Source organism: Cuculus canorus, chromosome 7 (genome assembly GCF_017976375.1).
Source record: "Cuculus canorus isolate bCucCan1 chromosome 7, bCucCan1.pri, whole genome shotgun sequence".
Classification (NCBI taxonomy): Eukaryota; Metazoa; Chordata; class Aves; order Cuculiformes; family Cuculidae; genus Cuculus; species Cuculus canorus.
Window position 1 is genome coordinate 10,149,447 of NC_071407.1, and position 24,327 is coordinate 10,173,773.

The 24,327-nt window shown below is 39.4% G+C and overlaps 1 protein-coding gene across 8 annotated transcripts in view; it reads left to right on the forward strand.

Annotated features, from left to right (window-relative positions):
• Window positions 1–24,327, forward strand: part of ANK3 (ankyrin 3) — a 368,949-nt gene that overhangs the window by 217,036 nt on the left and 127,586 nt on the right. For 7 of the 8 annotated variants that reach the window (XM_054071749.1, XM_054071756.1, XM_054071755.1 and 4 more), the window contains 7 exons: window positions 1,848–1,949; window positions 2,423–2,521; window positions 2,902–3,000; window positions 7,913–8,011; window positions 11,764–11,949; window positions 12,506–12,529; window positions 13,744–13,842. In XM_054071749.1, the coding sequence (XP_053927724.1) occupies window positions 1,848–1,949; window positions 2,423–2,521; window positions 2,902–3,000; window positions 7,913–8,011; window positions 11,764–11,949; window positions 12,506–12,529; window positions 13,744–13,842 (708 nt within the window). The remainder of the gene's footprint in view (window positions 1–1,847; window positions 1,950–2,422; window positions 2,522–2,901; window positions 3,001–7,912; window positions 8,012–11,763; window positions 11,950–12,505; window positions 12,530–13,743; window positions 13,843–24,327) is intronic. The other variant, XM_054071757.1, reaches the window with a different exon arrangement.

The following is a 24,327-nucleotide window of genomic DNA, read 5'->3' on the forward strand; positions in this document are numbered from 1 at the left end:
CCCACCCAGAAGCAGCTGTAAACAGCTGATGTTAATTATCGTCCACCTGCTGACTGTGCCAAATAGACATGCCATTACACAGTGACAAAAAAAGGCTCCCGGTCTATTAAGTCCTCCCTCATACCTTTGGTAATGCTGATAAAATGCTGACCTGGTTTTTACCCCAGTGGCTGCTGTTGCTAAGCACTGAGAATATGACCTATCTGCTGTAATAATCTGCATTGCACAGCTCAGATGATCTTCCAAGGCAGCTATTTTTCCCCATAGTCTTTACAGTTCTGACCATGTTTGTAGCAGCTCTTTGTTTTTGATAGAGCCTAATTAACTATTAGTATTTGGGGGTTGTTTTGTTGGAAGCACATTGCAGAGGTTGATTTGTAATGATTAGTGTAGTGTACTTGGAAAATAACAATTAAAAGCAAGGATGGTTGTAAGCCAGTAACTTATCATCATAAAGGGGAAAGCCATTTGTGCGCAGCACTTGGGAGAAAATGAAGAGTCTGTAAGTATTGGTCTCTCCTTGGAAAAGAAAGCTTGTATTAAAAGCATCACACTACTGAAATGCTCTTGCAGCTTGTATTGGTACAAAGAAGAAAGTAGACTTCACACCCATTGAATGTTTTGCTGTCATTATGCCCATTGTCACTTCATTCTGCACATGAAGGTGACTTCAGATGGGCTTGAAGCAATGTTCAAAGAAAACATCCACTTTGCAGTGGCTGCGTTGACGGGAGAGGAAAAAAGTCTATGGAAAGTCCAGAAACTGGGGAATGAAAAAAAAATTATTTGTGCACTGGATAAGTTGCTGAGCTTTGGTGCGAGGTTTTTTTTATATTTCTCTAAGCAGGTACTGTCTGTAATTTTTTCTCTAACAGTGATTGTTGCACTTCTGTTAATAGAACTTTAAAGTATGATAAAGCATTGAAAGTTGTAGTGATGTTTGCCTATAGTGAAACGATACTGATTTAAAAAAAAAAAAAAAAAAAAAGATAAATCCTGCTATACTAATGGAGAAGAGGGCACAAAAAAATGCATTGACTGCACAAGATGCAAAGGAAGCCATGGCACATATAAAATCAAAGATTACATGATTTGTCCCTCTTGAAAGCTTACCCAGTTCATTCTTCTTGCTTCAAGGCAGGATCAGCATTATCTAAACCATCCTTAGTGGATATTTGCATAACTTGTTGTTAAAACCCTCGAGGGACAGGAATTACTCTCAGTGATCTCTTTCATGACTTAACCATCCTTTCTGCCATCCTTACATTCAAGCTGATGTCTGAATTACTTTCACTGAATGTGGACAGATATTGTAAATAAAATGTTCCGTAAAACCAGGGAGGATTGTAAATATTTTAATTTGTAGATCCGTGTTCTTTCATTCAGGTAGTTTTGTCCTTCGACACTATTTTGGATTCTTTAAATTGTTGTGTGAGAGCTCACAGTACTGCTCTGGTCTGTTCAGCTTGGACATCAAAAGGTGGCGTGATGCTTTTGGAAAGAGCAGAGTGGTTTCCATGGAGTCCTATCCTGAGCCTTACCATGTTTATCTTCCATGCTGGGTACCAGATGTGTCCCTGGCTACTAGCCTTGCACGTTAGACAGTGCTGCATAATTCATGTTTATGTGTAAAGTCAAATCTTGTTCTGCCTGGTCGGGCAGACAGGCTATTTACACCAGAGGGAATTTGCATAAGCAAGGAGAGCAGGATTTGACCCATATTTGATAAGGCAGTTTGGGATTCTTTTGTGTCGACTTAGCTGTATGTACAATATGTTGTTTGCCAAGGGAATATATTTTTATACTGTACTGTAATTTCTAATGAGACTTTTCCTTTTTTCTTGTAGTCTGACACGAATGCGAGTTACCTGAGAGCTGCACGAGCTGGCAACTTGGAAAAGGCTCTTGACTACTTAAAAAGTGGAGTGGACATCAACATTTCAAATCAGGTTGAAGAATATTTTGATCAAATTTGCTGGATAAATACCTTTCTTTCTGTTTCTCAAATCTATCTTTATATTTTCACCTCATGTCAGTGATAAATGTTGTGATAAATGTTTTTTATGAGCCATGCTTACATATTTTATCTGATTAAAGCTTTTATTTTTACCCTTTACCAAGATATCATTTCACTTCCACTTGGAGAATGTTGTGCTATTTAACTTTTTCTTTCATTCCATTTATATTACATCAGATCATGGGACAGCACACAGAATTTAAGACCCCAGAGTTGGTATATTCTGACACTAATACTCTTTCCTTATGATCTAGTTCTTGTAAAGTTTGCGTAAGAATAGTTTTCGTAAGCAGTGCTCTCACTGGGATATAATAATTTGTTTCCTGATATGTTGCTTGTGACACTGGAAAAACTTTGCCAATCTTTTTCATTGCTTTTCTTTATTTCCTCCTCTTTTTTAATCAGAATGGGTTGAATGCTCTCCATCTCGCTTCCAAAGAAGGGCACGTGGAAGTTGTTTCTGAGCTGATACAGCGAGGTGCCAGTGTGGATGCAGCGACAAAGGTTAGTCAGGCCTATCTAATTGTTCTCTTGTTCACGCTGATGGCATGGGTACAAAGTGTCCGCCAAGTGATTAGAGATGTCACTGCAGCAGTAATTGCCCATTTTCCACTGGTGAAGCGGTCTCAATAATTGTTTAATAGAAACCTTTTAGATTACAGTAAATGTCACAGGTTACTAAGGATAAGATTTACTGAACAAATTGTAGATTCCTCTCTTGGTTTCCGTCCATATCTTCAAGAATAATTTATCCATTAGAAGTACCCAGTCTGAGTATTTTATTGCAGGGAATACTATGAAGTGGAACATGTTCTTGATAGTATTGTCATGTATTTAAGCTCCAGTTTTGTACTCTTTTCAAATATTACTGTCTCCAATTCCAGAAAGGAAACACAGCATTGCACATAGCATCCCTCGCTGGACAAGCAGAAGTAGTGAAAGTTTTGGTTACAAATCGGGCCAATGTCAATGCACAGTCTCAGGTAAAGTAATATTTCTCTGTTTTTTACTATCAGAAACTTTTCTGGCATTAAAATCTTTCTCCCTATATAAACTGTAATATCAGAGAATATGTTTGTTAGATCTCATTATATTAATGCTGGCCCTTGAAAACAGGGTTTGATAGAGTCAGTAAGATGTAATCCTGCTAACATTAAAAAAACCCCACACTTTTTTGGCTGTAGCACCCCTTGTAAGTAACTGACAACAGCTTCAAGGACAAAGTTTAAGCACGCAGCTGCCATTTTACTAGTGAAGTGGGCACTTTAGTGAGTGTAGTGCTGAGTTTATTCCCACCTTGTAACTTAACATACAAATAAAACTTAGATGCTTACAGCACTCCCGCTTCTGGTCTACCCCTCTCCTGGTGGTCAGAGTGTACCATGGACCTAGCAAGTCTTGTTTTCCCCCTTAGAAATGATAGCACAGTGGAATGCCAGATTTTGTTCAGGTCTTTTCCCACAAGAGATATGAACCATCAGTTAGGATTAACTCTGAGCTGCCCACATGACTCATCAACAGAGAGAGCACAGAAATGTGTCTATTTCTCTGTTTTAAATCGTCCAGAAGCCACACAGATGCACGCCCCTGGAGATGAAGAAAGCGGAGACATGTCTAGGGGTGTTTGTAGACTTCTAGAAGTGGTTGTGTAACAGGCAGCACAGCAAAGCATTTACCCTTCAGCCTTAGATCTATCCTCCAGTGTCCTAAGAGCTGCTAATTGTTACAGAGTCAGAAGAGATACTGATAGAACAGGAGAGTGGAAGAGAATTTGTTGAAATGAAAGGGATCTTGTTTCACACCAGTTAGTGTTTCAGGCTTAATTGACCTCATCCTTTTTCCTTGTGCAAGGCGGTACTGCAAGCATATGCAGAGCTTTTGAGTTTGGTCAAATCCTTTGAATGAATATTTGGGTCAACTATAGAAAATATGAAATAGGGGAAAACATTGCTGGTGCTAAGAGCAAATCAGCAAAACAAAGCAGAGAAAAACTAAGGCTCAAAAAATGCATAAATCACAGATTGTTGAAAGTTGAGTGGCTGTGCCATGATGGGGTGTCCTTGCATGCCTGCTCCTTTCTTGTGCTCCCTGCTCAGGGACTGGCTGCCAGGCAGTTTCATAGAAATGGGATCATTTTAAGAGATAGACTCCTCATCTGGCCCAGTATTGCTGTTATTCTGTATTATAAAGGCGTGGGCATCATAGAAAATGTTTGTTAAAAGGGGAAATTTAAAAACGTACATTTTAAAGAAACATGCTTTTTTTTAAAATGATCTTTCAAATAATATGAACAAAATGTTCAATAGAATCTATTTCAATATTTGTTTGTGATCTGTATTTCCTTCAGTTGGACAAAGACAACAGGATACTCGGTTCTCCTCTCTTACTCTTTTATAATAGCTAGATATAGCAATATTTGATTCCAGGCATCATGTAATTTTGAATTTAAAGAGAACAACAGCAACAACAAAAATTAGTTTTAAATAAAATCCTCCATGACTATTAAGGAGTAAAACAAAGCAGAAATATTTCAGGTGTTTTTCATTTTTAAGAAATAAAGATGGCTTTGAAAGGATCTTTTCTGCTTATGATTGAGAACATCTATATTCAGCCCTAAAACTAAAAATAATCTGAGATTGTAAACATCTTACATAACTACATCATTGTCCATACATCCTAAGATTTTGCCACGTTAACCTTATTTTCCTGACATAGGGGAACTAAAGACTGTTTTACTCCCCATTATGGATACCTTTGTCTTTGCTTGAGACTCATGGCCGTTCCATAGCAATGCCTGGCAGCAAGATTGAGTTGGGGATTAGTCTTTTGGGGAGGTTCCTGGAGCAACCTATAACCAAACTTCCTGTGGGCCTGCTTTGTCCGTGGCATCATTTGAGCCTTCTTAAAGCTTAGAATAAAGTTGGGGCATACCCACAGAAAGACTACCCAAAAATATTTTCTTTTCTTTTGCTTTTTGATGTTGACCCTATTTGCTGTGATTTTGGCTTTATCTCCTCTTCCCTTGAAGGTAACAGCTCTACCTTGCTGTTAGTGCCAGTGTTACAGTCATGAGACATTCTTTAACCAAATTGTCCTGTCTTTAAAAAAAAAAAGGTGTATTTTTACTGAGCCTGAATTTCATACCTCCTCTTAGGGCTATTTACTACTATTGAAGACAAAATTTTTCCTTGGGCTTGTGGCTTTCTGGAAATTTCAGCCCTGTTTTAAAGAGAGAAGGAAAAGCAAAGTATGGGAGGGAAGTTGTTGAATACCCTATTGTAATTTAACATGGGCAAAAAGGTTCTGCTCTGCCTTCAAATGCGAATCATACTTGCCTCTGAGAGTTTTTGCCTATTAATTGTTTTCTGAAACTAATAATTAAGAAATGTTTCTTGTTTACTTTCTAAATGCAAATTTTTGAAACTAAAAAAATTAATCTTTGTTTCGAGCTGAGTTAGTAAATAGATATCGAATATGCCATGAAATGACATGACTCTGCTGTTCACTGTAAGAATAAACTGTGATGTGACATGTTAGGTACTTTAGTGAGCACTTTCTGGGTTATTTTTGTTGTTTTTTTTTTTTTAAATTAAGCAGAATTTTAACTATACAGCAAAGAAACCTTTAGGCCTTAGTTCTAGACAGTGCATTAACTCATTGCTAACTTTGGGCTTTGGCTCCAGTTGGATTTCAACACCTGCTTTATGCTTGTAGGGATGCTTTTCTGAATAGAGACCAAATAATCATAACACTGTAACAGCAACAGACCTTGCAGCCTGTGTAAGCCTTGTAAACATGTGGCTTCACAGCTGTTCACTGTTCTGTTGATGGTAAAGTTCCTCTTAGATCAAATGTCTAGTTCATGCCATTCTCTCCTAGCTGTTCTTTCTTCTGACCTCCTATTTGTCTCTTTTGCCAGTGAAGCCTGCAGGCTTGCCTTCAGGTCACCTGCACTCTCTGTGTTGGACTGTTGCTGTGACAGTTAGTTGCCTCTCGGCTGTTTTCACTGTAGCTACTATAACTCAGCCAAAAATTCACTGCTACAGGACTTAGGCTACAGTTTCCCTTCATCTTTCCAGAGCCCAGAATGTCAATGGTTTCACTTTGATGCTAAGCTCTTCTCAGCTGATTGCTGGCTCCATTTGTTTCCTGCAAAATCTAGGTCACTGTCCTTTGTAACTGTTCTAGCCAAATTGCCGAGCTGCTCCCCCTGCTCCTTCCACCCTGCCAAAATGCCTGTCCTGGCCATGGGCAGACCTCAGAGTGCTGATACTGTCTCCACCAAACCCAGTCATGTGGAAGCATTCCTGAACATCTCTGTTATTTAAACCGGATTAAATCTTCTTTTTTACCTGTTATTTTTAACTAGCCCTTACTTCCAAATTTATTTTGTGTTTCCATTCCTCCTTGTCCTCCCTGTGCTCTGGAGTAATCACCGGAAGCCGTGTGTGGTAGAGCGAGAAGTCTGGAGGGGTCTTGTGAAGGGAGCAGATGAAGAGAGAAATTACGGCCTACACTGCAGCACATCCTCTGTGAAGTTTTCTTAAGAAAAGTCTGAGGTTCATGGAAATCACAATGGTGTGAGGTCTGGAAGGCAGTGAGAGGAAATACAGGGCCCTAAGAAACCCCACTGTAACCTCTGTGATCTCCTGATGAACGTGTTTAATGGCATCATCACCCATCCTGATAGCATAAGGAAAGAAATCAGGCAAAATCTTGCAGTGTTACATCTGACAAAGATTAATGCTGGAATAGAAAGGGTGAAAACACATATCATGGTAGATTAGAGAAAGAGATTGTTGTTGTTATTACTGGTGCTGCTTTGGTTGCTCTAGCAGTATCAAAGTGCTCTGTATTAGTATATGGATATTTTAAGTTCTTACTCTAGAATGTATTTACCAGTAGTTAACAATACTGTTGAACTGAAGGACATGCAGTGCTATATGAAAGCCAAGCAATTTCAAGTGCAAGTCAGCAACTTCTATAATTCCTTTATATTGAACCCAGGACAAGTTTCATGACTTCATCTTGCTGTTGTTGGTTTGGGGTTTTTTTCTGTGAGTTTCAGAAGTTCTTAGATCAATAGGAAAAAATAAATTGTCTCAGTATTAGTCCAAAAAAAATCAGTTCCTGAAAGTCTGTGACCTGTATACAGTTAAGGCAAAGACAAAAGCATTAACTATAAGAGGAAAGCACTTGCCGAAGAACAAGTTAAGCTCTGCCGCCTTTAATACTTGCATTGCATTGATTGAAATCACCCACTTAAGCATAATTTGAGAAATGCTCTAATGTGGTTGGAAACACTGATAAACCTCTGACTCAAACCACGAAGAACCAACGATCCTCACATCTCCTGGTGCCTGAAATATGAAGTAGCTCAGTGACCACAAGCAGGCGATGCTCAAAAGGCAGCTATTTGAGGAGACAAAAGGCATAAGTAGCCAGCGCAAGTGAAAGAGAAGTCAAAGCTAATGGAAAGAAGAGAAAAACTTAGAAAGCATTCTGAAGACTATTGCTCTTGATTTTGCTACAGACTTGTATTGTATTTGCTGTCTCATTTTGCCTTTAGACTGCTGTGGCTACATTTGTAGGGAATCATAATTCATTTCTGCCAAGTAGTCTGGCCAGATTGTTTTCTGACTTAATAACAGATGTAAAAGGAAGTATTCTTGCTTAGCTGTGGGAACTATATCTGGTCAGCTGTAGGATTCTACTGTATCATTTTAAATAAATATTGCCCTTCTCCTATGTTCATTTAAATCAAGGGAGATCACTCCATTATCTGGCACATGAGCATACTGGTTTTGGTTTCCTGTTAATCTTCCCAAGTTTGGCAGATCTGTAGTATGTATGAAATATTTGAGAAGTGTTTACACTCTTGTTTTCCTGTTTCAGAATGGTTTCACTCCACTGTATATGGCAGCCCAAGAAAACCACCTGGAGGTTGTTAAGTTTCTTCTTGACAATGGTGCCAGTCAAAGCCTTGCTACAGAGGTAAAAGTTTGACTTTCACACTTTATGAACAAAGCAAAATGTGCTTCAGCAGTGATTCTTGCCAGCTTATATCAAACTAGTCTTTTAAATAGAAACTTGAAGACCAATAAAAAGTTCTCTCTGTGAAGTGCGCTAATGAATACCGAGTTACTCGCTTTTCAGCAATTTAAACCATCTCTTGCCATTTTTAAAATAAAAAATGACTTTAACTAGAAACCGTTCTAAAAATAGATGTGTTCTTAGTCATAGCTGGTAATATTTCAGGTTAAATGCTCAAACAGGGAAGCTCTGTGCATAATATAAAAGTTCTTTGTGCTTTCATTAAAAATAGTGAGTAATGTGGACGGCAACCCTAAAGCAAGAACAACTGTTTGTCTACACTTTGGAGCCAGCCCTGGGGTATTGGGGAAAACCCAGGGTTACTTAGTGCTTGAAATACTTTCTGAAATGCATTTATTACTATGCTGTTACCCTCTCTGTAGCACCTAGTTATCCCATCTGGTCCTGCGGTGATAATTTCAAGCTGACACAAAGATGCAAGGTCCTTCTTTGAAGGTGTTCTCTGATCTTTGTAGAAGATCACTTTTTATTTCTTGCTTTAAAAAATCATTCTAACTGAAATAAGGAAACCTGGAAGGCAAAAAAATAACAGACATATTAATAGTCATAAATGTACTGCATTGAGAGAGGTTTTTTAATCTCACAAATTTTCAGTTGTCTTCATTCCAAGATTTTGCTACTGAAAAAAAAATATTTCAGTATATGCTCTGCCAAATATTTATTAAATTATGATTTTTCTGTCTGAACTGATTCCATGAAGGAAATAATCCTTATTTGAAAAAGTCCTGCTTTTTGCAAAATACGAAATGCAAAATTAGTTTATTTGCATCACCATACTTTGTACTATCACTGTATAATGATGTACATATGGATTCTTTTTCTTCTGTTCTCGAGTCAGCACTGTAGAAAATAAATCAGTAAAGGATCAATATTATGTTTTCAAAATCACTAACATTTAGTTATAACTACAAGTATACATCTGAAACCACTTGCTGTGAATACTCAAAAATATTAAAGCCAAGAAATACCAAAATGAAAAATTTTAGATCTGGAAAATCAATTGAAAATTGTAGTTTTTGGAATGCTAACTTCTATTTCTTTGTAAAAACTTGGAAACAGAGAAATCACAGAACCCCCAACATGTGCAATAGATTCAGACTTCTGCAAATGCTCTTGCCACTGTGTGGTTTCCTGAAAATAGAATTTTTTAAAATTGTGCATGGGTACTTGGTTCTTTTTCTTCAGTTTTGCTTTTCCTTTGAGCATTGTATGTCAGCTTAGGCTGAGCTTTTCTCCAACTCAGCTTGATGATAAGGTGCAATCTAATTTTACCCATGGGGAATTCCTTTGAAGCTACCAGACCACAAAACAATGTTGCCTTTATTGCCTTACTTGTTTATGATAGATGCTTATGGGCGCTTTTTTATTTTCTCCTGGTCCAAGTTTTCATATAAATCTGATTTATCTTTATCTTTTTAAGTGCAAAAGCCTTTGCTATTAAATGATTGCCACTTAGCTAAATATTCATTAAAATTAAAACTCTTAAACAAATGCATTTTAATCTAAATAGACAATAGAACTAGCTTTTTTTTTTAAATCGTGTTTAGTTTTTTGGGTTTTATTTTGTTTTCTGTAGTGGGCTTTGCCTTATGTTTTGAAGTGCAGTTGCTAATTATAGTTCTGACATCCCAATACTTGCTCGCAGTTGCTTTTTGTGAGTTGGCATCTTCAGAGAGCATGTGGTGGAAATGCATTCTTGTCGGTGCTAATATTCTTGCTCGCAGTTTGCTTGGCCTTAGTACCGTGAACTCTGCGCACACTGAAATGATGGGCAACTCTCATCAGAGAGGCTATAGGGGAGGGCAGTTGTTCTAGTGTTGAAGTGTTCCCTCTCATTTCTCTGCTCCCTTTCCCTAAGGAAAGGAGAAAATACATTCCTAGGATTATTTTTATATTATTGAAGAAGGCCTAGTGAGAAAGGACGTTTGTAGAGAGCTAAACAACTTTCCTTTGTGAAGGGGCTGATTATGCCATTCTGTGGGCTGTATAAATTGACCAGGAAGCCAACATCTCTACGTCACTAAGGAGCGAGCTGTCACAGTCAGGTTTCACCTTCATTTCTGCAGGTACAGAGTAGCTATATCGCCAGAGCCCTCTTGTGGGGATGCTCATGGAGTTTTTTGGCCTTCAGAGCTTCACAGGATTTTTCGCACCCTGCCCACAACCTGAGGCTCCGCAGTTGTTTCACTCCAGGAGCTGCTCACAGCCCAGAGCCCTGCTGCATTACTGGAGGATGGTGACCAGAGGCAAAAGGGAAGGCTGTGGTTAAATTAGTTTAAAAAATTTATGAGAAAAAAAAAAAACCCAGCTTGTTGGGACCCAAATAATTTCAGTGATATTTTTCTTTTTTTTTCTCCCTCCAAAATTTTGAAAAAAATGCTCTTATTTAGAGATCCTCCTTTTTCTCCTCCTAAATTGAGTTAGTCTTTAAGTGAGAAAGAGAAACTCCACATTGAAAACATCACTTTTTAGTTCCAAAAGTTAAAAAGTTAGAACTTGAACTCTGCCTTTTTGATGTAATCTGAGGATCTACATTCCTCTGTGTCATTGCTGCACATTTCTTTCGTGCTTACACATCTTTACTATGACAGAAGTAGTTGAAAAGTGAAATATGTTTACCTACTAAACTATAGTAAGGTTCCTTAGTATACATTTTGGATATATTGATTGAGAGTCAAATGCAATAAATAAATATCCCGAGTGGATTAATGTGCGTTTGCAATTTTTTGAGTGATTTATGGGTACTATCTTGGGCAAAGCTGAGTGTGTTCCTGGACTGGAATGCCACTTACATGTTTGGGAAGGAGTGGTATCTAAATGACAACTCTTTCATTCGTTTCCTAAGAATCCATAAAAAATAAAAGTATAAAAAATCTCAGACTGTATTTTTATGTGGTCAGGGAATCCACTCTAAAATATACTATACAAAAGTCTTCTGGCTTTCAGGTTTCTTATTCTGCACTACTTTGGTTGGCTGTTTGCTAGTCTGAAATGAAATAGTTTCTGTTTGTAAGAAGATTGTCCATCGCATCCATATAAATTTTCATAAATGGAAGTGGGAGTAAAATAATTGATGTATTGGCAGAATGTGGTATTGCTATTTAAATATTATTAGATTTTAAATTCACGTATTATAAACTATCTCAGAGGATAGTGCTGAAGTGTTATCAGGGTTTTTTCTTAGAAAACAGATTATAACCTGTAGATGTAGGGGGAGTGGATTGTAATTTGCTGTGGAGACATCATTAACAGCTGTAATTTTAATATTTCAGCTTTTTATAACTTTTTCTATCATTATACCCTTTATTATACACATATTTATGTGACTGTTAATTTGTGAGTAATTTCACACTTCTTTTCTCAGGTCGCAGTTGATTTTGTTTGCTTATGTCTTCCAATTTTATGTTTATGTCTGGAGTGCCAAAAAGGTGTTTTGAGCATTTGGGATCTAGTTCACCAACACGTTACCCCAATTTCAGTGCATTGCAGGTTACTTTTAATTGTACCGTGTTACACTTCATGTTTGAATTTGAGAGTTCAGTACTGTTACTAAAGCTGAGATCTCTTCCCTTTCCCTTCCATCCTCTGGAAAGCTTGGAACATGTGTTGAGAATCCTCGTTGTATGTTGCAGGATGGTTTCACGCCTTTGGCGGTAGCCTTGCAGCAAGGTCATGACCAGGTGGTTTCACTGCTGCTTGAAAATGATACGAAGGGAAAAGTCCGTCTTCCTGCCCTTCACATCGCTGCTCGCAAGGATGATACAAAGGCAGCGGCTCTGCTCCTGCAGAACGACCACAATGCTGATGTGGAGTCAAAGGTCAGTTGTAAAGAGAAACAAAATTTGATGTTGTTAGGTGCTGAGCACATGTATTACATCCAGAGAAGATCTCTCCAAGTGTGTTTTGCTGCAGAGTCACACACAACTTTCTCCTGTAGTGTGTTTTAGAAGAATGATGTTTCATTTGCTTCCTCTGCCTCTTTCTCTCCCATCCCCTTTCAGTTTAAATCAGGGTTAATTTATCCTGTAGAATCTTTGCAAATGGAAAATAATAAGCAAAATGTTATTAAATTATTCTCTTGAGAATGAAAGCCACTCCTGCAGTGGTGTGCTATAGGTATTGTACAATTGAGTCATTTGATTAGTTGTTTGTGCAATCGCTACTTTAAGAACTTTGTTAAACGTGTAACAATTAACATACAAAATACTCGATCATTCAGCTTCCATTCAGTCGAGCTCCCTCTGTGTGCCGATTGTGCTGTCATCTGAGCTGCCATGCCACGTAGCACTCATGAAGCTTTTTGCATCCATATCACCGGTGGTGAACTAACCGTTCATTTTTTCCCCCTCTTTGCTTCCAAATGTGTTAACCTAGATGATGGTGAATAGAACAACAGAGGTATATATAAATATATATATGCATCATCACTCCTCCATGACTTAGTGCTGCTGCATCATTTCTTCCTCCCCCTTTTTGCATTGCCTTTTATAGGATAGATTCCTGCTTTAGATTAAATGAAGTAGCATGTGCTAGAGAAGACTGTAGTTCAGATACCAGGGCTTTCTGCAGCTGAAACTAGGGTTTCCAAGTAAGAGGAAGCATTCTTGGAAACTGACTGCCGTCATAAAAGAGCTATATTAAGTCAGATGGAGTTTTCAGGGATTCTTATGGAGCATATGTTTATCAGATGTGTCAAGAGCTGCAGACAACCCTGTGACGTTGCGCATCCAGATCTGATTTTAGGCTTCTGCATGACACTTACCTTGATGGTGTCAGCAAACAGAATGATCTGAGAGTGGTTTTATATCTGCAAAACTCCCGAAGCAAGGCAGTGGCAGCTAGCATGGCTTGCTAACAATTTAGAAATGCATCTAGTTCCCATAAGGTTTCATACTTTGCAGGACTGATGGAATTGCTGCATGTTTTAGCATTATTTTAAAAAGAAGTAAAACTACTTAAATATGAAAATAAGTTGCTGAAGTAATTTTATCAGTGAGGCATCTTCTAATTAGGGTGTTAACTCATGGTGTCTGAACATAACCCAGTGTGATTGCCCACAGTGGGAGACTGATCTTTATGGTACTAACTCATGGAAAAAAAAAATCAGAATTAATAATTTAAAATTGTCTTTGATGTTGTTTTCATTTGCATCTACTTTGAATTCTTAAAAAACAGTTAGCAAGTACCATTAAATGACTTGTATCTGAACTCCTGCAAAGAATCTCTAAGAGATTTAACTTGCAAGACTAACAATACCAATAACAACCAGCTATTTTGAGTTAGAAATTAATTTCTTATAAAAACCAGATCATTGCTTTAATACTCAAATGTTTTGCTGATGGTTTTCTGCAATAACTGAAAGTTTTATCCTACTTCTGGTCTTCTAGAATAATTATGTTAATTTCTTTCCCTCCTGCATAGCAATATGATTTTATTTAGGCTCTCTGAGAGTCTATAAATAAATGCCAGTGAGTGAAAACTAGTAAAGAATTGGAATGGTGACTTGCAGCAGACTGCTCTTACTAGCTTTTGTCAGTGATGTGATACCAATTTTGAAGTACCAATGAGATATCAAAAAATACGTATCTGTTGGTTTTGTTCTGTTTTTCCAGAGTGGGTTCACTCCCCTCCACATAGCTGCTCACTATGGAAATATCAACGTAGCTACATTGCTGTTAAACCGGGGTGCTGCTGTGGACTTCACTGCAAGGGTAAGTGTGAAATCTTAGTTTGCTTAATCATCACTTTGAAACACTTTTTCCCCAAAAAATGTGGAAAAGCATGTTGCTCTTGCCAGTCGAGGGTTCTGACCTGATGTCCCTTGTTCTGGTGCTACATGGTAAAACAGGGGTTTCCCTGGGTTGCTAAAATGAACCTGAATTCTAGTTATCACCTTTGAAAGCTTCTGTTTTAACCAAAAAGAGCTGCTGGTTTTTGTAGTTCTAATCTTACAAAAAGGGAGTCTGAGATGAATGCTTTTGCCTGTAACTTTAACATATGGCAGGAGTGGTGTCCCTGTTGAGTTGTCCTCAATGTGCAGTTGTTTCCAGTGAACGTGAAGTGCAGGTGTACGGGTGAATAAAGCAACTGTGCCTTCACTGCGTAAGTGAGAGTCCGACAATATGTAAAGGAGATCTGACAAACCGGAGAGGCAGAAAATGAAGTATAGAAATGGGAGGGGGTTGATAACGGGAGCTGTATGGCAGAAGTCACAATAGAGTAGGGGAACTAACCCTCCTGGCCCAGTAAGCTGTTGACCAACGTCACAGCACAGTCCAGGGAGTAACAAGGTGGTTCCTCGGGTGTATGAAAAAGGAACAGGATCCAGGAGGGAAATTATATGGGCTTTCTCGATGCCCTCTTGGTTTGTTGTGCACTAGGTGGGGATCAGCTGACTGGTGGCTTCAGTTTGCCTGCTTGGTTGGGGAGTTGGTCCATTCTCCCATGGACAGCTGGACTGCTTGGGCGAGCCTGGTGCCAGCAGGGCCCCGTCTGACAGCCTGGGCCAAAGTTTGGGCATAACTGCTGTCAAGGATCAGGTCTGTCAAAGAGGAATATTAGAGTGAAGGAATGTGGTCAGGGTATAGAGCATGTGAGACCTACAAAATGCAAGCAGAAGTATGAAGGACAGACAACGACAGGGAAGTTATATATAGTTGGAAGACTGGGAAAATAAAATTTATACGGACGAGGATACAGCAGTATGAAGGGCAAGGAAAGTGATTGTGCCAGGCATGTGACCAGAGACAAAAGAGAGGCAAAGGCAGAAGTAACACAAAATTTAATGAGCCAGGATGGAGATCTAGAGAAAATAGTAGGGTAGGGAGGATGTAGGCAGAAAGCTGAGTAAGTGCCATAAGAGTCTGTAGGGCTTTAAGAAGGGAAAAGCATAGAAAATTATTAGAGACATACAGATAAGTGGAAAAGGCGCTAATGTTCAAAATAGGTTAGTATTGGAAAATGCTGGAGCTAGAATTCGTACTGAAGTTCTTAAAATTTTGTTTGCTCGCTAACTTCTTCAGTAATGGGTTGGGCTGTATGAATAAGATACTGCCTATGGAATTTCTGCTGACAAGTGTCCAGGAATAGTTTTCAGTATAGAAAGTGTGCAACAGAACATGGAAATTGTGTTGAAATTCATAGCAGAAAACAGATCAAACTCTTGGATGAAAAATACATGTGTTTCTTCTGGTGGTTTCTTCCAAGGTATTTCTGGTACAGATCAAAAAAACTCACCAAAAATAAACAAAAAAACAAAACCAAAAAGCTCCACCAAACCAAACAAAACCACCAAAATAAACTGAGGCTGTGCAAGAGTGTAACTCACTAAACCTTCGCAAAAACAAAGCTAGGGAGGAGGTGCGGTAGTGGTTCCTAGAACAACAGGGAGAGAAACAAGGCAGCAAGAGGCATTCAAACCGAAGGCAAAAACTGATGCAAGAGTAAATAATTAGAAACTGGCCATGAATGACTGTTGTCTAGAAATGTAGATATTTTAATAGTAAAAATTTATACCATTTAATTAATAGTTGTTAATAATTAATATTAAATATAAGTAATGAGATTGTGGAGCAACTTTCCAGTTAAAGTAGAAAAGGCAAAAAAAACTCAATATGCATTCAATATGATATTTATGAGGGGAATTACATGGCATGGATAATTCAGCAACTCTTTTTCAGATATTTTAATTGTGTTGTATTTAATACTTTTACAGAGGAAAAGGACTATACTACTGCTTAGAGGATTTGCTGAACAGCAAGAAACAAATTGTAGTATTTTCTTTTACTTTAGATAGTTTATATATCTAAAAACTTCAATGCTCCTGTACTTAAGGAACATATTTACAGGCAGCAAAGTGCTTATGATAGGCATTGCAAACCCAAGTAAGTAATAAAACCATACCGTGTTCATTTAGCATAGAAACTGCTATTTTATGTATAGGATTTCTCACATTTACACCCCACCTCAACCTTTCCCCCCAGTCCCTCCCCTCCCCCCAAAAAAAAAACCCACCGAGCAGTTCTCTTTTTAGAGATTGTCTGTGTTTAATAAGGGGAGTCAGTGGAGAGTGTCATGGGGCAGGAATAGAAATTTCAAACAAAGACAGACCCAGAGTGTTTTCCTTAAACTGTCTAGTAGAAGTGCAGGTGAATGTGCTGGTGCTGGCCACTATTCATTCAACATAGCATCAGTCAGTGATTTATTAATGAAGATAAATCTTCAAAGCTAAGAGACCCTGTTATGAGGCATGATCCAGTCTCTACTAATGCTGGTGAGAAGAGTGCTAGTAGATATTGGATCGAACTGATGGCTGGGTATCAAAGGTAAGACTCAACTCTCAGATATCCCCTACAAACGATGTTTTACAAATCACATTCATCACTAAGCGTGTTTCATGTTATGGGCGAGACAGGGCTCCCAGCTTAGAGCCACATGAAGTTCACAGGCTAAGAGCAGGTTTGGAGGTTAAGAGTTTCTGGGAAGCTTTTAACTATTCATGCTTTTCTTTCACTGATAACATACCTCTCTTATTCCCAAGTCCTTAAACTGATTAAATTAGAGCATTAGGACATCTCAAACAGTCATAAGCTTTGGCATTCAGTATTTGGTAGACTTTAATCACAGGAGCAAGGAAGACAAATGGGGTCTTGGGTCAACTCTTTCTCACTCAGAAACATGATTAGGGATTAGTGATGCTGCTACATTAGCAATTAGCAGTATTTAATACCAGTACCACTAAATATCCTCTGCCTATGCTTGTTTTAATAAAATAATAGACATTGGGCTTCACCAGCCCTGTTCTGGATTAGGTACACCGATAGAGAGCACATCCAACGTAACAAGGCCATCTTCGCCTCCTCTTCAAGATCTGTAAATCCCAGTTTCTCCCTCCATTAGTTGTTATTGTCAGAAAGAGGCAGACTGCTCAGATAGCCAGGGAAGTGCAGATGCGATGACATCAGCCCAAAAGAGCAGTGGGCTGATGCTGTGACTCAGAGCACTGAACAGCTTTGTTTATGCTTGTGATAGCTGGGTGGGGGCATCCGCCGAGCACATCTCTACTGTATGGTGGTTGCAAATCTAGATAAAGTAGCTGTGACAGAAGGAATTGTAGCATAAATAACAGTAATATGGAGTTGAATTTTGTTCTTTACTGCTCATCAGACTGCGGGTAATGAAAATGCTTCACAGAAAGATGAGTTAGATTCCGGTAGACCAGTAAATCTGTAGGCAGATAGAGCACCAGTATGAGTGTAAAGTACAATTATCAGAGGCAAGTAACAGAGCCTTGCCTAACTTTGCCCAAACTGCAAAGCAGGTAGAGGTGCTATTAGAAGAGGTACTAGAAGCTGTCTGCCCGCTGCCACCTCACTGCCTTTTATTGCTTTAATTTTTGTAAATAATATCTATGATGACCTGTCTCCCCTCTAGCGGAAGGGACCTTACAGAGCAAAGATATGGAAGGGCTGTAACCCAACTAGTATCATACCGTGTGTATGTACTGTGGCTTTCAGAACTCCAAAGGGCAAACCGTAGGACGAGGGTGTTCAATGCACTTTGTGGCCACCTGCCATTTTTACTTTGTTCTTGTTAAATCAGTATGAATCAACACTACTGGTCCGTCTCTTAATTTATGTTCAAACTATTTAGGCAAGTATCGGCTCTGGGGGGAGATTTGAACAATGGCAGAGGATTACGGTAACAGAAGATACTTGTGTGGAGGGGACAACATGAAGTCAAATGTGTGAGGGCGGGATAAACAACCCGCCTCTGCCATCTGTGTGGTGAAAGTGGGGAGGGGTAGAGAGTGTGAATGGACACGTAGGATTAAGACAGAGCTCTGAGCCTTAAGGACAAGGGCAAGTGTGGTGAAAAGAAGACCTGGTGAAAAGATGTAAGAAAAGGGAGGGCAGACCTGTGGGAAAGGGAGTCTCTTCAGCTGCTGTGTTTTTCGGTGTGTTTCTGAGAGGCCTGAGGGAAGAAAGAGGCTCCAGCAATGAAAGTGGGGAAAGACAGAAGCTTGATGACGGCTCTCGGTGTGTGGGCAGGAGGTGAGCAGTGGTGCTGTACTGTAAGTAAATGATGTCCCCAGTGATATGCAGTAGCAGATGCTCCCCTTGCCTCTGCCGGTACACACCTGCCAGCGCCTCAGCTGTCATGTACTCCCTTGTCCCCTTCTTTCACTGTGCCTAAGAGAAATAGGCTTAGCTCCAGGAGCTCTTACAGGTGTTACAGTGCCTGCCAGCCTGTGTACCTGCTGACTGTAGGGCTGGAAGGGTTGGAAGTGTTCCTGCATTTGGTTTGCACTCTTCCAGCCCAGAAACTGATTTCATGTCAGCTGTTCTATTGAACTGTATTTGCCCTTCTGTGTCTGTGCTTTCTTTTCTAATCTTTCTGCAAGTGCAGGAAAGATAGCACAGCATAGAAAGTTCCCTGTGGGATGGATGGAGATCATTCACTAAATCAGGTTGTGATGCCTTTGATTCTACCTATTAACAGGGAAGCAGCTCCAAGAACTTTCATAACCTCAGTCCAAGTGAAACAGGATTTCCTTATTGGGCTGGATGTCTGCCATTTTATAATGAAGGAAAATCATTCATTCCAAATTGCTTGACTTCTTGGGCTTAAACTCAGCAATAAACCTGTCACAATTACTGGCGGGGTATGCCTTGTAGATTAACAGGCATTTTATGTCTAATCATTATCCTTTTTCTGTAGTACATTTTCACATGTGTAGCTATGCCTCTCTGAAACCCTTCAAAGCTAAAGAAATCTCTTCATTGCATCACGTTTCCCTCTTGCTTAACTGGGAGGCAACGACATATGTGCCAAAGAAATGGAGGAAGAGAATAAAGGGAAACTGATGGTGAAGTCAGTCTCTTTTCTTAGCAACATTAACACGTAAGTGCAGTCACTACCTGGGCTTTGAAGGATTGCAGCAATCCCAGACACCATTCTCTTAGCTGGCAATGGCACCTGATGTTGGAGAGGTGTGGATCAATACTAGTTACAGACTGAAAGAAAGCCAAAGACCTTTAAGTCAATCTATTTTATAAATTTTTCTCAGCAGGAAAAGGTAAATGCTGTTATTTAAAAAAAAAGAAAAATATTGTTCATCAGCCACTTGTGCCTTTGAGTCAAACCGTATCTGATATGTTACTTCACATCTTCTGGAGCTACCAGAGTAGGTCGCAGAAGTAAATAAAACTGCTGTGCTCCCATCCTAGCAACTGCTTCTGGAGCTGGACGTTGTGGAGGGGCTTTTTGCCTGGGCTTGAGTTTCTTTGCCAGAATCGGGTCATCTTCAGCCTGAGGGTGGGTGGGGTGCTGGATAAAAAGGAGAGGACACAGATGGATTTCTCTTCTTCATCTCTACTGCTCCCTTCAAGTTTGCTTTGGACTGCTTTGCACTTTGATATCTAGGATTTGGAAAGGTTTATACAGATACATACTAAAGGAAGTATCAGCCATTGGAAGGAATGAGAAACCAGTTTCCTTAGCAATCTGATCATGTCAGTGGTGTCCTGTGCAAGAAAGCTCTGTTGCTATAAATCAGACCCCTACAGACTGCCTGCCCTTTTCCCTTCAGGCCTTGCTCAAGCATACCCAGGAGCAGCGGGCAGGGAGAGCTGACACATTTATTTGCTGCATTTCCCAGCCAGCTGTGATGGAGATGTGTGTCCAGACTGCCCTGTGCTAATGCAGCAACAAGGAAGCGCAAATTGGTGTTTCTCTAAGGCTGCTATGCAGACCGAGGAGGTGAGGAAGGTGCTTTGAAGAAGCTGTATGTTCTGGGAATTGTAGTTAGGAAGAAGTTATCGTTTTAGGGGTTCAAAAGAGTCTTCAGAAATCATTGTTCTGTCTGAGATTATCTTCCAGTGGAAAGGTCTGTCTAGCTCAGGTGAGGAAATGCCTCTGAAGCTTCAGCTGCTCCTGAGGAGCACAGTGGTTAGAAGGGAAGAAGGAAATTGTTCTCTGAAGCTTCCAGAGCAGCAGCTGAAAGCAACGTCTGTGACCCTCTGTCACTCTGTATTTGAGCAAGTCGGAAGATTCAGGTAGCAAGGGAATCCTCTACATAAAGATGACCTCTGCCCATATCTTTCTTGCCAAAGTAAACGAGAGGTAGTCAGTATGCCATAAAACTGCACCCAACCTTATAAACAGCCTTCCTGATACGCAGCACTCCTTATTCTATACGAGATCTCAGTTCCACTGGGACTGGGCTTTGCCTGCAGAAAGTTTGCTTACTGGAAGGTTGAGAGAGGATTTGGTAATTTTGAGAAGGTAGTATGAGGACAACATGCATTAATGATGACCCTGAGGCTGAGAAGCAGAACACCATTAGCCCATCAAGAAGAGCAGGCAATATGTAAGTGACAGTAACACAAGAAGAAAAACATCTTTTTATTTCTCTAGTGGTATTTTGCCACAACAGCTCCTTGCTATAACCTTCCTTCTATTCTTCCAAGGTTCATTTTATACATTTCAAGCCTGGAGAAAGAGAAGTACAGAACCATTCAAGAACTAAATTAGCACTATATAAGACTTTTACTGAATAGACAAGAAAAAAGCTGAAAAAATGAGGCACTGTTGTCAGGTTTCCTGGAAAGCATCTGATTTTATGTCTATACTCATGATTTCTTTGATTTCTGGAAGTCCTATACAAATGTCAGTGAAACCTGCAACTGCTACTGGAATACAAGACTGGAGTTCTGTGCTGTGGCTCCAGTTCTGAATTACAGAAAAAATACAGAAAGAGAGAACACTGAGTGTTCTTATATACATGTTGCCATAGCTGCATAGTTGCATGTAACAATCTTTATGTACACAGCACAATCTTTCCATACCTTCAAGAACTGGTAATAGTGTTAATATCCATGCAGTGGTGTTGATGACAATTCCAGTATATGGAACCACCAACCAATATTATGCTTTTTCCTTAAGAACCCCTAATGATGGAGGCATTTTCCAGACTGTACAGGAAATTTCTGCTTTAGCAGTCTGACTATTTTCAGCATCTGTTTTATTCACATATTCTTTGTCAATATTAAGCTATTCCCAGAGTCTGCTGTCACTTGGGAACTAAGAAGGACAATCTTACTAAATTCCAAATTAATCTGAACACTTTAGTAAAAAAATGTTGTTGTTTGGATTTTATTTAAATCAAATATAAAGTTAAATATTTGTGGTTGAAACTACATTCCACTGGAGACCTGGGAGGAGAACTCAGAGGTGGAGGTAAGTTTTCTTCTGAGGAGAAATGTCCCCATGACACTGGCGATGTGTCTTCACAGTCTCTACATGATCTGACAGTCATACAGCGTTCAAAACAATGTAGCACACGACTAGGAATAGTTGGCCTTTTTTTTAAAGCTACAATTCAGAGACTGTACAATACTCCTAAATGCAACCATTTACTTTTCTTGATTATTATTAGCATTCTTATACTTGTAAACTCAGACTGTATGATGTGAGAAAGAGGCAACCCCACTGGACAGCATATCATGCCAGAAACCAGGGGGAATTCTTCATTTTCTAAATGCCTTAAAATAAAACTACGAGATGTACTGCATTTGCGTTCTGACGATTTTTCCCTGACTTTTTTTTTTTCTGACTTCCTAACCATTTGTATTGCTAATTTGTAATAGTATAGAGTAATTCTGACTACTGTGGTGAACTGTGATGGATAGCACCAAGTGTCAGAGGGGAGCTGATCTCATTTCAGACAGGAAATGTAGGTGACTTATTGCTCAGCACAGCGTAACTCAGTTGGGGTTTCTTTTCAATTTTCTTGTAAAGCTGTAGACAGGTGCAGCTGAAAGGGCTTAGTGTTTCCTCTAATCAGGCACAAACAAAAGCCACAATGGAAAAGCAAGTTGCTCTTCACTCGTCATATTTCTAGACGTTGTGAGATTCTGAAGGAAGGCATAGGCTTTATGTAAGAGAGTGGTGTACGGGGAGAGAGTGGTGGCTGCAGCAGACAATGGATAGAGATAAAGGGAAAACACCCATCCACAATGTTGGAAAAGATCTGCATACATCTCATCTGTCACACTTGGAGCTATGTACAATTTCAGAGTACTTCAAGTCATATACCCCAGGAAATCTGCCAAGGGGGAGAGGAAAGGCTGTGTGCTGTGGTAGTTCATAATCCTATGATCGTTAATTGTATAATTGTAGGCTGATATTCTCACAAGTTATTTTTCGTATTCCTTGTAGAACTTGTTAACTCTCAAGCTGAATGGCAGGTTGGATCTCGGTGTTGAGGAGTCTACCTGAAACATTACTCAGCATTTGGTATTTCAACAGTGAGGACAATAAGCACTCCAACAGGAATTCTACATCTGAATCCCCACTTTTTTGAAGGCATTTCAGCTTTATTACTGCGGGAAAACATCTTCAAAAGTTTCCTGATTTACTATTCTATCTTAAGAACAAAGGGAGAAATTTATAGAAGATCAAACAGATAAAAATAGAATGAAAAGACAGCAGATGCTGTTGATTTACTGAAGAATTTGGAACCTTACATTTGGTGGCTGTATTGTTTGCTGAAACCACAGTTTCAGCGTTAATAACCTACACCCAAGCTGCACATATTATTAAGCTTTTTTTATCTCTAGTTTCTCATGACAAGTACAAACAACTCTATTTTGAGTTGTTTCCTTTACATTCTGTTGTAAGAAACATTTTTGTTCACTTCTCAGTTCACTTTGTTAATTGTCAGATGAGAGATGGGAAGGGGGCATATGTGTGATACATCTTCGTATAATTCTTTAAGCCTCAGCACAACACAATATTGACCAAAGAGAAGTTGCTTGCCATAAACTTCAGTTTGCAATTATTCAAACATTCACATAATACTGTCGTGAATCCTGATTTAGGATGCTGCCAACTGCACCAGTTTGTCATGAAAATGAGCATTTCTATATCTCACTCAAAACAGAGGAGAAGCAATATACTTTATCGATATGAAAGAGTGAGTTAACAAAATTCAATGCTAAATGTGACAGTGGTTTAACAAGATTTGTTGGCAAGGTTCACTCTATTAATTACTGCATGGAAGGAACATACAAAGGAAAATGTGGTTAAACTTGAGTTAGAACGATTCACAGGGAGACCAGGACAAAGGGTAAGGAAGACCCTCCCCTCACTTTCTAAACTCTTTCTCAGACAGGAATTTAGGTGTCACTGTATCGTATATGTACAAAGTATATACAATTAATATTGAGTAGCTAGGCAGATTAGTTACGCTTCATAAGTATCAATTCATCATGCAAGCAAAGTTACCAAGCCAAAATCAGACTTCCCATACTACTAGGTTATGCGCAATATCGGTCTCTCACCAAAGATCTGCCATTAGTAAAAATTCTCTGTGCCCAAAGGAGAAAACTTGAGAGATGTCCCAGCTCAAGAGGACATCACCACCATGCAGCCATGGTGCTGGTGGCTGTGTGGTGGTGAAGGCTCACAGAAGGCTCCCTTAGGCTGTCATATTAATGGAATAAAGTGGTTGGCTTGTAGTCAAGTTACATGTGATGGGGAAAGGTATGCAGGAGACTCCTTGTACTCATAATTTTCTTTGTTTCTTGATAAATGAGTTTTATTCGTATGTTAACCGCATGATCAGTGTTCCAAGCTCCTATGCATCAATTCTTACTGTGTCACTGCTCTGTTGTGGGTTTTCAGAGAACAGATTGAAACTAGAGCACTTCATGGCCCAGCTATGGCTCAAGACTTCTCCTCCAGATCCTGCACCAAACCACCATCAGTTTGGTCAAAGGCTTGAGCACACCCGTAACAAATGCATTTCTTCATCTCTTCAGGAGGCAGAACTTTCAGTCAGCAGTATTATTACTTGGTGGTGTTCTCTACCAGTAAAAGCTCGAATAACTAAATGGCAAAATTAAATTCCGAATAGAGACCTGCCCCCTCTCTTTTTACCCCTTTTCTTCCCCTCAGTTTCCATGAGCTCTTAGGGCTAAATGAGGCTAAACATGTTTTTTCTTTTTTTTGTCTTTTAATTCTTTTTATAAACCATCTGAATAGGTTAGTAGGGTACAATGAAAACTGCATCCTACTTCTTGAGAGTGAGTGCTGCAGTGCCCTTTTCCCAGGAAAGAGGAGCTGAGTCTGATCATCCATAAAGTCAGATATTTCACTGGGCATGTAGGGTTTCATTTGCTTCTGCTCAATTC